The sequence below is a fragment of the Rhinolophus hipposideros genome (assembly GCF_964194185.1).
Source record: "Rhinolophus hipposideros genome assembly, chromosome: 4".
Taxonomy (NCBI): Eukaryota; Metazoa; Chordata; class Mammalia; order Chiroptera; family Rhinolophidae; genus Rhinolophus; species Rhinolophus hipposideros.
The window spans coordinates 98799479-98813412 of NC_138050.1; the positions used below are offsets into that span (position 1 = coordinate 98799479).

The window sequence follows — 13934 nt, forward strand, 5'->3', positions numbered from 1 at the left end:
AGCCTTATTCTGTGATCACATCTTTTTTATTCTTTTGCTTTAATAATTGCAATCACATTCACTGAAAGTTTCTATTTGATAATTCTATAATCTGAACTTTTTAGAGAACTAACCCTAGGGTTTTCTACGTCTGCTGCTTTTAATTCAGGAAGTATCTTCCTCACGTATTCTGTGATATTGAAATGTGAGTCCACCTTCAACAGTTTTATTTGAGGAAATCCTGTGCAGCCTGATTTAAATGTATGATTTGCCAGGACAATTTTACAAGAGCTTCTGCCTGGTGCCCCTAAGTTGCGAGGCTTGGGTCACTTTTATGTTACTTGCCTGGGAATTCATAAAGACAGGGACAGTTTAAAATCTAATTCAAACCTAGGTGAAGGCAAACCTAGGATTATGAATTTTTAAAGAATGAATTTCCCCACTCAGAGCCTCAGCTGAGAAATACAAACTTTCTTGACATCCGTCTTGCCAAAGGGCAAATTGTTCGTCTCTGGAGGCTATAGCCTTTCAAGGATCCCACTTAGTGCTGAGGTCTCTGATCCCCTACCCCATTTGGCACTGGATCAAGACGTAAGCATCTGCCTCTACAATGGCAATAAAACCCAAGGCCCTTGGATATCCAGTCTGACGTATCCTTCTCGGCCCTTCAGAGTTGCTGCAGTGTCAGCTCATTCTTACTATTTTTATTTTCCTCTTCATTTCTGGCTCTCGGAATTTCCCTTACTTTCATGTGAAGTTAGGTTACGGGGTGACTGGTAGTGATGCCATTTATCAAAATATTAAACTCAAAATATTAAACAAGCTGGAGTAGAATCAAAAGGCAATAAAATGGAAATAGTATAGGACTTTAAAATGTAAGTATGGTGCCAATTTGTGAAAAAGTAAAAATTCCCTTTAACACATTCTAACATTTTCCTCTTCCGTTACTTACCTGATTTCCAAGTCGTATTTTTCCCACTGGAATCTTATACTGGAATCTATGCTGGTGGTTTTCAAATCATGCCTTGTGGGAGGGAGGAAGGTGACCTGTCCTTACCCAGGGCTCTTTCGGAGTATGGACACAAGGGTTTAGATAAAAGACTGAGGCTTTAAAACTTTGGGAAATACCTTTTCTATAAGATAGACCAAATATTTTAAATGTATAAAATAATCTCATTTTTTTAAAAAAGGGAATCTCATACGAAGAAATACTCTTAATTTATTGTGCCCTCACCTTTTTTCTTATGTAAGTTTTAACTGGTATAGAAATATCCTGAAGTAAAAATGATATTTAGATTCCACATCAAGACTTGACTGTTTGCCTTGAACAAATTAACCACCCACCTTTCTTTCTCTTGGGTTGCTCTGGTGAGGAGGCTCCCGGTGAGTGTTCATACGTCTCTTGAACCTGCTGGGTTTCCACCACCTCAGGAATCCCGTCTAACGTGACGGACACATGGGTGATTGGGGCAACCACAATGTCATCTTCAGATGAACTAAAAATACTATTATCTAATGAAAATAAAATTGACTAGTTATCAACTTTATATTATAAATCAAAAGAATTTCCTGTTTCTATGAAGATTGAAGCAGAAATAAAATCCTGAAATCCAGTCCCTGCTTTTTATTTCCTCTGCCCTAAATCTGGTACCGGAAGTCAGTCCAGGCTTGACTGGAACTAGTTCAGTGTCTTCCTTACTTGACTGTCACCAGTCTATCTAGTCTCTCTTCCCCATTCTTCACAGTGCTGCTATTCTCTGAAACCTACGTCTGATCTGACTATAGTATTCTTCTCCATAAAAATTTTACACCCTGAAAATTGGAAAGAAAAATAAAACTAACATATCTTTCCATAGTTTATAGGGGAAAAAAGATAAGAACAACACAAACTTCACAGTATAACATACAGAGCATTCACAGTCTACATCAAACCTACTTTTCCAATTTCACCTCCCACCCATCTCCCACCACCATGAAGTTTACATTTCTGCTATGCCAAAACATTTTTATCTACGTTTCATTCTTTTCTACAAGTCAGTGTCTTTGGCTCATTCCATTCCTTCTATGTTGAATACCTTTTTCCTATCTCTGCTACCTGTTCAAAGCTATTTGTCATTTACAGCCCCAGTCAAAACACTCCTTCCATAAAGCCTGTCTCTGATGCTCTCAGCTAGAGTACCCTCTCCTCCCAGAAAATGCTGTAATCCCGCTCACGGCTTTTATCTTTGGTTTTTATGGTTCTTTACATAAATAACTGTCTTCAAAATTAAATTATTAAGCTTGAGGAAAAGAGGCAATATCTGTTCATTTGTATAACATTATTGTTTAATGCACTGGTGTGCATATAAATTATTCAGTAAACATCTTAAGTTGACTTAGTATTAATTAACTTTATGAGTTTAACGATCTTCTTGTCAGAAAAGCCTGAAGGAGAACACAGATTTAAAAGTACATTAAATGTGACAGTGAATTTTGTGGCCTGAACTATGAGAAAACTTTTCAGTGAATGTTTACCTATTCACTGGTGAATATCTACAGAGATCACTAAATTACAATAGTTTGGGCCCTAAATAACCTAATACTTTCATCAATGAAGTCAAGAGAAGAAATTCTGCATCATCTGCTATTTGACTATCTGCTATTTTTTATTCCTAAAGGTCTCACTCCCAAAATTTAAAAACAACAACAACAAAAAAAGTCTTGTTTAAGTAAACACTTTATTGAAGGTGCCTCAACTAGTACTGTGCCTTAAAATGCAGTTCGGACAAAAAAATATAAAACACGGTCTTTGATATTCACCATCTAACAGACAAAGATGGCAAGAATATCTAGTGAAAGTGTGGAAACATGAGCAGTCATAACACATAACCACTCACTTACTTATTCGTTTTTCATCCAGCATAGGGTCAGGGGAATCCATATTGAGGAGGGCCTCAGCAGCCTCGATCGTTTCAATTGTTTCATCCCCATTATGACAGGAAGCTTCAACTACAATACATTTAAAGAAAAAAACCAGAATCAACGACGAGACATCGGTTACTGTAAAACACATAGATTCTGAGCTCTGGAACTAGGATATGTCATTTAATACTTGGGTTGACATACTTACTTTGTACCAACATATAAAAGCTGTACTGAATATGACAATTAAATACTCATCAATTTCTTATTTTGTAAAAAAACACTGTAAGATGTGAGGTTTTTATTAAAACAAACAAACAAACAAACAATAATACACCTGCAAGATGCTGAGAGGTAAAAGAGTAAGCAAGATAGAGTTCATACTCTGGAGAGAAACCACTAGTCATTTCTCCAATAATTCTTATATTTTGAAAAACAAATAAGATGGGCATTGGAGTTTTTAGAAAGAGTTGAACAGTGACAGCAGAAATCCCCGGTGTGCCACTAAACTAGTATATCAGTACGCAAGGCATTTTATTCCGTAGACTGCAAACTATAAAATGGGTTGGTGCTGTTAGTTCTCTTTCAACTCTAACACAGCTTCTGACACTCTTAGTTCATTAAAAGGAATGAGCATGGGTTTCTGGTAATCTCTGCCTCTTCTTCCATTCCTCTATAATTAATGAATTGCCACCATCTCCAAAAAGTTTTAGTCATAGTCACATTATCAGAATCTAAACACCCTTCAGTAATTATACTATCCTGTAACCATTCTTATCTGGCGTGTACTGTAGAACACTAATTCTCCTACTACGGAACAGTAATCCCCCTTAGATTTGCCTCATCTAAGTTCTTTTTAACGTTCTTAAAAAATATTAAAATATAAATGAAAAATAATCAAAGTACATGCTAGATAGTTGACACTTGTTTGTGTCCCAGACATATGTCTAAAATAGTTGCATAGTGAATTCCAGAATGGTTTTCAGCCACTAACCTCTAGGATCAGAACCAAGAAACTAAATTAAATAAAGAGCTACAAATGCCCTCTTTTCATGGATAAATTCAAGTTTTCTGAATGTGATAGTCATTATTCATAATTCTTTATACTTACTTGCCGTATTTTCCCCTCAATTTCTGATAAAAATTGCATGTTATTTTTTAAAGTTTGAAAATATATATAGGTTATCAAATCAGAACTTTCAGATTGAGGGTTGGACTGACAGTAACTCAATGAATATAAGTCTTTTAATTGTATACAATGTGAATATAATAAATACAGACCTAGTACTTGAAGCAAAAATTCTTTTTTCTCAATCAAATGAATGAAAGTGAGATCATTTAACGCTGTTCTCTTCCCATTCCTATCCAATTAAGACATGGAACAAAATAATTTTCCTTTTCATTATTAAAACTATAACCAGATTTGCAAGAAATAGCTCTTTGAAATTTAGTTTAACTTTTCGTTAGATTATAACATTTACTGCCCTAAATATTTCCTGAACAATCCTAAAGATCTCCAAAAAACCCAAAGAATTCTTAATTTACTCCAAGTTCTCAACTGCCAATAATATTGAATACCTGTCACCCTATCACTCTTCAACAATTGTGCTAGGAAATGTGGAAGATACAGTAGTTTAAGACACGAATTTTTCCTTACCTAGTAGTAACTGATGCTCAGATACTGTCTAAGGAAATAAGAAAATGATTAATTTTGGGGTATAGAAAAGACTGGCCATAGGTACCGTATATCGCTATAAGGTAAGAAGGCCTCTTGAGGAGGTGGGCATAGGCTAAGTCATTTAAGATAGCTAGGATTTAAATACTCTGAAAGGAAATGACAGAAATTAAAACAAGAATAGTAGAAGCAAAGGCATGAGAATAAGTATTACACATTTAAAGAAAATGAGATAACTAGTCTATACTGGTATAAGACAAAACGTGCAACTGTTACAGACAGTATAACAATGGATCAGTAACTTGTTTTTATACATCGATTAATTTGGTTGACTGTCTTCCCGAGGGAGAATCCCATGACAGAAGGGAAGGGATGAATGGCTGAAGGACAGACACCGGAACAATTCCTGAACGAGGAATATAAAGAAATTCAGGATCTGGGGTCATGTATGAGTCAGCTCCTCTCAATTAGGAAGAAACTCCTAACAGAACATTTTCCATCATATAATAATGGCTAGCATTGGGAATCCCCTCAACCTGCCAAATTCAAAGACAAGCTCCTTCTTCCAGATATGAAAACTGTACCTGTAGAATTCCAAACTTCTGGGCTCCAGTCCCTCAGCTTGTATCTTTAAACCCAAATATCTACAGATCAAATGGAGGTCAAGGAACAATAAGAGAGCCAATGTAAAAAAAGGCAATGATTTTAATCTAGCCTGGATTTATACAAACAGCAATTCAACCCTTCATGGAGTATTCCTCTTTCAAAGGCTTTAACCTTCTCCTCTTCAAGTGAGCAGTCACACTTATGAGCTACCACCAAAAGCATCCTAGAGAACTTGGATAGATTTTTACTTCTAAAAGTAGGTGTCCTTTACATTTTCATGTAAAGACGCACAAAACTTCACTAGGAGACTACTGATGGATAAAGACTATTCAGACTTCATCAGGAGACGATTTCCACTAAGTGTAATGAAAACTAAATCAATTAAATTTTAAATATATATTCTATAAAAACAAATGCTTAAAAGTTCAATTTCTCCATAGTAGTTAAAACCAGAAAAGATAACTACCTCAAAAATTCCAGCAAGATGATTAAAGCTGGACACTGTAACACTTTCTATTAAAAACTTAAGCCTCTTATTTTAAATCTTGTAAATTTAAGGCAAATTTAAAAAGCATATTATTCCTTTGTCAAAGCTTTGAAATCCTAAGAATTGAGGAAAATACCCTAAAATTAAATTTTTAAAAAACAGGCAAACAAGGGACAGATAACTCAATTATCATCTTCTAAATATTCATATAACTCTAGATATTCATTTACATAAATACATTTTATAAAATATTTTAGTATGCTGGGTAGATGAAAATGATAGAATTAGTATGTATAACAATTTATTTGCCTATCGATTAAGAATAATCAACAAGAATTTCAAACTACCTCTTTGTCAAGTTTTTTATAATGAAAAATTTCAAACATATACAAAAGTAGAGAAAATCATATAATAAACCGCATGTATCAACGGCCCAATTTCAATAGTTAATAATGTCTCAGGTTTTTTAAAAGGTTGGTTTGTTCAAATCAGGATGAACACAGTTTGTGCAATACATTTAGTGACATGTACTGCCTCTCTCTCTTTTTTCCTTTATGCTTTTATCTTAGAAGAAACTGGGTCATCTGTCTGTAGTTTCCCACACTTTCAGATTTTGCTGATTACCACCCACCCCCAACATGTATTTCCTGTAAGTGTCTGTAGTTATATCTAAAAGCTTGATTAGATTCACATTTCATTTTTTAGGCAAGAATACTTCAAAGGCAATGTTGTATGCCTTCTAAAGTAATGTTATCGAGTCTAACAGTATTCTTTCAGTACTGCTAAGATTGAAAATCAGGTTCAAGTGCTGTCGGCCTGATCTATCCATTATAAAACTCCACCAGCCTTTCTAATGTCTTTCTAATGTCTTTCGCAGTTATTAACGATAGTTGCCTAGATTCACTATTGCATTAGGGATTCCAAAATTGTAATCATTCTAATCCTATCATTCCTCCAGCATTTATTAGCTAGAATTCTCTAAAAAGAACAACTTTCCCTCATCAACTATCTGGTTACTGTTCATGCAATAAAGGCAAATTAAATGCTTAATTCTTTTTCCATTATTTACTGGTTTTCAGAATAACACAGGGATTCCTAGCGTCTTCCAAAAGTGACCCGAGTTACTTCTTTAGTATCACCATGAATATATAGATTTTAGCATATTTGATATTATTCAACCCTTTGCGGTTATAATTCTTAATGATCCTCTAAATGTCCCATCTTTGACCACTGAGAACTAAAGCTGGTTCCTGGGTCTTTCAGATATGACCTGAGTAATTTCTGGTAGCTTCCGTGCCTTCTGGGACGATAAGTATCACAGGCTATTCTTGTACACTTCCTGCCCCAAACCCAGGCTCAGTTGTTTCTCCCAGGTACCCTGATATCTGTAGTGGAAAGTACATTTAGAGACCATAATGTGTATACTAGGAACATTCATTGCTGTTGGCTTGTTCATTATTTCTCAGCCTGTTCGGTGGCCAAAGTTAGGGAACAGGTTGATTTCTAAAAATTATTTTGGAGAATTTTAAACATAGTCAAATATTTAGGTCCTTACATTGCAATTGACTGATAGGGTTCTTAAGTTTCTTTTCATTTCTATGTCACTCTCCGTATCTCTTTTCTTTGCAATTAATGAAGATATTAGGCTGCTTGTTCTGTCTAATTTCCCACAGTACGGATTTTGCTAATCGTATTCCGATTGCGTAGTGCAACATGTTTTTCTCTATTTCCTTTACACTGGCAGTCAGTTCTAAAGGCTCCATCAAATTCTGGTTAAATTTTGTTGAAGGCTGTTATTCATCTGTGATGTGTTCTTCCATTAGAAGCCTCAAATGCCTCGTATGCTCTTTTTGTGATGTTATCAACTGTTGATGCTCATATTATACCTACTAATTCATTGGGAATTACAAAATACAAATATTCTATTTATCACTCATTTTCATTTATTAGCTGGAATACTCACTAATACAGAAACTTCTCATCTAATAATCTAGTTACTAGTATTATAATTCATATAGGGAAGAGAGAATAAATGTTTGATTCTTAATCTTAATTTATCAGTTTTCAAAACAGTTAGCATCGCCAATCAGTGATCATTTTTGTGTGAGTAAGTATCATTATGAGACCATGGATTTAAACTTATCAAATATGCTTTAATCCATTGTGATTATGTCCTTACTGATGTTCAAGTTGTCCCACATTTGGCTAGGAAGTTTTTTGTGATTTTGTTTTTTTAAAGAAAAATATACATTATGAGTTCATACTAGTATTCGCAACTCAAATTTAGCATTGTAGAATTTATTTTTAGAATTACATATTTACTTATATAGAATTTATAGAATTATAGAATCTTTACTTTTGCAATTTAACATTTGTGTATCTTATCTTACTTTATATCCTGGCTTCTTATGACACTAACTTCATTACTTATTTGATTTTACCCTATTATCCTTCTCACACATACACAAAGTTTTAAAATAACAATAACCATATTATTACTAATAATATAATTACTGAAAACAACTTAAGTCTCCTTCGCAGTTCTGTTTTTGCTTTTTAGGCTATAGCCCATTGGGAAATGTAGAGCCTTAAAAATCACCTTAAATAATTCTGCTCTGTATGGTTACACCAACCACTACATAACATAATTAGGTTCATTTGTTTCCGTGTGTTTCAATTTTTAGCGATTGCTAACTTTCTCACTTTAGGATTTACCTTTGTTTTATAATTCGGTTAAACATTTACATGGTTCCAAAGTAAAAACTACAAAACAAAGTCTATTTAGAGAATTCTAGCTTTCATCCCAGTCCCCTCCTTTAATAAAAAAAATATATATATTTTTATTAGTTTTTGGTTTAATCTTTCCATTTTTAAAATATAAGCCAACACACACATATCATTTATATTCCTTTGCCTATCTTAAATAAAAGGTAGCATACTATTTGTGCTGTCCTGACCGTGGCTTTTTCAACTTCGCATTCACTAGAAATCACCCCACAGTTACATATACAGACATCATGCTACCTTTTCAAATTTCAAAAACGTGAGGCAAGCTCAATGTGTTTAATATCAACGAATTTACAAACAAAATTTGTAAAATTTTGTTTATTCCATTCAGCTCCAGTGCCCAAGTTGGGAAATGTAAAATAAATTGGCGGGACTCACGTGAAACAGGATAGAAAACAACAACAAAAAAAGGACATCTAGCTATAAAAAAATATAAAGAAAATTTTGGTCCTTCACTAAGTGACAGAAATTTCTTACGGGCAACAATAAAATCCCAAGATTTTAATACATGCATTTTTTAACTTCTTCATAACAGATTAGCCATGAATGGCCACTAGTTAAAATCTTTTATCCATAACAAGGATAGAAAGCACTGCTATCATAATAACTTAGAGGAAAATTCATTAAAGACATTTGAAATTATTACAAATTACTAAAATTTATGTTTGACTTTGTAAAAACAAGTAAATATGAAAGAAATATATAATAGTATTCATGAGAAGATTTACTAATGAATATAGTTATCATGGTTACCTTCCATTTGTGGAAATATAATTTCTACCATCTCCTTTAATAATTTGACTTTTAGATCCTCAAAGACTAGTAATGGAAGAAGAATCTCCACATAGATAAAAGCTCATAGTCAAGTTATTGTCAAAATGTTTAAATAGCACAACCTTTTTCCAAATAAAACCTTGTGTGGAACTCCAACACATAAACAGATAAAGGTCATTTTCTATCATCACACATTTATTTTATAGGTTTAACTTTATATAAAACTTGATATCAGATAAATCCATGATAAAAATGAAAGTGTTTCCATGAACATGAAAATATGAAATCAGGTGTTACAGATGACAGCAACAGCCATTATTATAAGCCTCAAATCCATACAAATCGTTTAATCTTTTTATTACTGAAAATCTCAAACTAAATCAAAATTATGGAACACAGTATGAATTCTCACATAGTCACTCTCAGCATCAATCGTTACCAACACAGGGTCGCTCTTGCAGCTCTACTCCACTCAGTGCCCCCAAGGCTTACTCTGAAGGAATCCAAGACAGCATCTTTTATCTAAGTATTTTTGTATATGTATCTAAAAGATAAGTAATCTAACACAGTGCTATCACTGTATGTTAAAATAGTAATAATTCCTTCATACCATGCACAGTGCACCCTGGGACTCATAGGTACCGTTTATAACGTGTTCTGCCCCATGTCCCTCTTCCCCTGCAGTGTCCCCAAAGTCCAGTCCTTTGCCGTCTCCCACTATTGACTAAGCAGGGCTACAAGGTGCTTTGCTTTCTCAAGACATGGCTCAAAGAAGGGCAGAAGAGTTAAACAGAGGTTTCAAAACAACTGACTTTCTCAAATACTTCCAACATCTCCGGCCAAGATATGTGCATGTAAAAGTAACAATACAAGTGCAAGCACCAATTTCTAAACAGCACGACCACTACACTTCACACTTAGAGTGAACTCTTCAGGTCTGCAAGATCCTAGCAGTTCTGACTGACCCAGGAGAGGAATCTTCTTTACAACTCAGCACCTGCTCCTACATTTGATCACGGCCTCCTGTTTTGCTCCTTGCAGCAGCAGTGAAAAGGACTTTCCTATCTGTTTTTCTTAAAACTACTTCTCATTGTTATGAGAATATAAAAAGTGCTGAGAAGACGTGATGAATTGAGTTGGTTTGGTTCCTCTTACATGCCTCCTATTGTGTAACATTCATCTCAAGAAGTTTAGGAAAGAAGAAAGGGAAGGTGCAAAAGCACCATGAAACACAGGCAGACGAGAAAGGAAGTGTGCTTTCCTGCTTGCAGGGCTCTAGCCTCTGCAGGTAGCGGAGGCATTCAAAACCCAGTGGGTGTATGCCCCCCAAATCCCAGGGCTGGCACACTGCCGAAAACTGAGTAAGACGCCGCAGGGGCCACACACCTGTGAGGGTGATGTCGTCATCATCGTCATCTATGATTTCTTCTTCAGCGACATCCAGGGAGCTCTCAGTGATCATGTCGTTGGGCTCTTCCACACAGGCCAGACCCGCATAACTATTGAGAATGTCAGCACCGGGGACATGTTCCACAATGACAGCGGGAAAAATAGAGGGGTCACCGAGCTGGGAGGGGTGACGGGAAAACAAGGATTAAAAGAGTTTTGCTTTTGTTAAATATAATCCCCCATTGTTTCACACTGGACATTGATTTAGTTTTTACATCATCAGCTACTTGTATCTTAACAATCCTTTTAGGCTTAATAGGTATGTAACCTATTAAGACCAAATAAAGCTTCACTGCTAATGTTGAGTCTTAACAACCAAGTTTTCATTGGAAAATCCTATAAAAACATACTTTTAAACTGCATTAAATTTACTAATATCAATACATATGAAGTGGCATACCAATGAAATGCACAATTAAATAAAATTTCAACAAAAGATTCTTTGACAGAAAAATATCCATGAGTTTAAATAAATATCACACTGTCGCTTGGCACACAGGCTGTGTTTAACAACAGCTTTCGACTCAAATGGGAAAATTAACTTTCATTTTCCATCTAGTTATAAGAGCACAGAAGTTTAGGACTGAACAGATCCTTAACGTTTAATCTAGTCTAACCACCTCATTTTACAGATGAGGAAACCAACCCAGAGAGGGTTCTACACAACCTACTCAAACATCAGTTAATTGGTCATGAAAAGAATTCAATGTTAAAAGTGAAAAACAAATAAAAATTTAATATACTGATATAACATACACATGAACAATAATACTATGTAATAATGAGGGCTATCTGTAAAGAATTACTTTTCAAATATAGTAAAAAGGCTTTGACATTTATCAACTCCTTTTATATCGCTCTACCCGTCATTTTGTAACGGCATTATTCATTTGCCACACTTTCATATTAATATTTCTCTGCAAATCATCATCCCCTAAACCAGTGATATGCAATAAACAGACTAGTGGTACCAAAAAATAAAAAAGAGAAATCAGTTAGTTCGTGACAAACTTCATTACTCTATTTTTTTAAATTGAAGACGTTAAGAGGTTACAAAAGTAGAAAGAATTCCCCTATAACCTTCATCCATATTCCCCTTTTAATACTTAATCAAGGCTACCATTCTCTTTCTATATTAATATATATTTCACGATTTGTTTGCAAGTGGTAGACATACTGCTCCTTTAGCCCCAAATATTTTGGTATATGTTTCCGAAAAACATGAATATTACATAAAGTTAGTACAATGATCAGCACCAGAAAGTAACATTGATATAGTACTATTGCTTAACCCATAGATCTTATACAAATTTCTCTAATTATCTCATTAATGTCCTTTAAAAAAACGAAAAAAAATTTGTGATTCAGGATCCAATCTAAGATCACAGGTTTCATTTAATAAACATCATGTTTCTTCATGACAACTTTTAATCTGGAACAATTTCTTCTCCTTTAATCTAGAGCAGTTCTTCGGTTTTTCTTAGTCTTTCATAATATTGAGACTTTTGAAGAGTATAGGTCATTTGTTTTGTAAAATATCCCCCAATTTGAGTTTGTATGATATTAACTCATGACTAGATTCAGTTTGCATTTTTGGCAAGAATACCAAAGAACTTCTTTCAAATACATCATACCAGGAGGTCCAAAACAGCTTTCTGTCCCAGTACTAGTGACGTTAGCTTTGATCCCTTAGTTAAGGTGATGTCCCCAAGCTTATCCACTACAAAGGTAAGAAAAAGTTACTGCCCATAGATAACAATTTCAGGTTCTGTTACTTTCCTTGAGTAAGTCCGCCATATTAAAAACGTTATTTATGGTTTCATTACAACTAAGCAGCCTCAATCTTTTGAAATTAATGTTCTGTTCCCTAATTCATACTGAGATTAACTATTACTTCTATCGCAAGAATTTACTGACTTCAATTAAACATGATACCACAGGTGCTAAACAGACGCTATCCATGCTTTCATGAATGCTGTGCTCTGAAACTTAAGAGTAATGACCCTAAAACACATTTGGATCATTTTATTTCAAAATGTTTCTTCCTATTTCAGAAAAGAGGAAGTTAAAAGTCAACTGGCTCTCCAAATCATGAGTTTTGAAACAGAAAGTAGGAGGCTCAAACATTACACTGTAAAACGCACACACATGCAAGTATTTTATAAAGTGTCCAAAGTATAGTTGACTATCTGGCCTTCCCTTTCTTTTTTTTTGAGAAGTGAACTGCACAAGCAATCCAACCTAGCACAAACACCAAGTGCCTGTGTAAAGAACACTTCTCTCCTAACAGCTCAAGTTAAGCGTCTAGTCTTTTAACAAAGTTGAGCCTAGAACTGAGTTAATTTTCATACGACTTCATTTTATGCTGCCAAACCCTATGCACCAGGTAAGGACAGGGCTTACCATCTCCAGCCATTGGCACATGAGGACCACTAAGTCCGAAACAGAGGCACGTCAATGCTATTGACAAGAACAGTCCTCACCCAAAGGAAACAGAAACACTCCTCCCTTTCCAAACCTATTTGGCCCCTGAAATTTGGGTGTTAAGAGTGTGGGTATTACAAGGGACATCTCCAAAATTTTATCTGAATCTAGTCCCCGAGTTTCAAATAACTGCAGATAATTGTTACCTCCTTGTCCTACCCACTATCTGTAAGTGGAGGAACGGATTCTCCTCCAGCATCTACAGGTCTCAGGAACCCCTGTCATATACCATACAAGTAATACAACTGTTAGTCCCTCCAAACGCAGCCACCGTTACCAGCTTTTTGTTCCTTAACAGAGACAGTCTATGTACGATCCACCATATTCTAATTTGCTTTAAATTAACAACACTTTTCATTTCAGTCCAAAGATTTTAATAAATTTAAAATGTTTATTAAGAAAAATGCCAAACACACAAAAGTAGAGCGAAAAAATTAGTTTGCTTTGAAGCTTAATTAGGAATGAAAATGGTCCCATGGTTCTGTGATTCAGAAGGTAGTAACATGTGAAAAAGAACGGCTGTGACCCGGGAGACCCAGGGCCTTCTCAACCCCACCAGCACCACCTTATTTTTCTCATTTTAAATGAAAAAAGAGGCCCTGCAGATCCCAGGAGGGCACTTCCAGGCCCTGTTCTGTGAAGAAGTATTTTAAAGGCATGGATTCTAACACTGTATAAGTTTGTAACATTACAGCAGAAGACATGGACTAAATGCAGGGGTGAGGGGGCCGCGTCGCACGGGCCGCGTGTGCGACTGCTATTCGCTAACACTCACATGGGTGAATCGCCACA

General features: G+C 35.2%; 1 protein-coding gene across 8 annotated transcripts in view; it reads right to left on the bottom strand.

Moving 5' to 3' along the window:
* ELF1 (E74 like ETS transcription factor 1) overlaps positions 1-13934 on the bottom strand; it is a 98391-nt gene that overhangs the window by 15932 nt on the left and 68525 nt on the right. For all 8 annotated transcript variants that reach the window (XM_081046830.1, XM_081046832.1, XM_081046828.1 and 5 more), the window contains 3 exons: positions 10596-10776; positions 2860-2967; positions 1324-1491 (listed from right to left, as the gene is read on the bottom strand). In XM_081046830.1, the coding sequence (XP_080902956.1) occupies positions 1324-1491; positions 2860-2967; positions 10596-10776 (457 nt within the window). The remainder of the gene's footprint in view (positions 1-1323; positions 1492-2859; positions 2968-10595; positions 10777-13934) is intronic.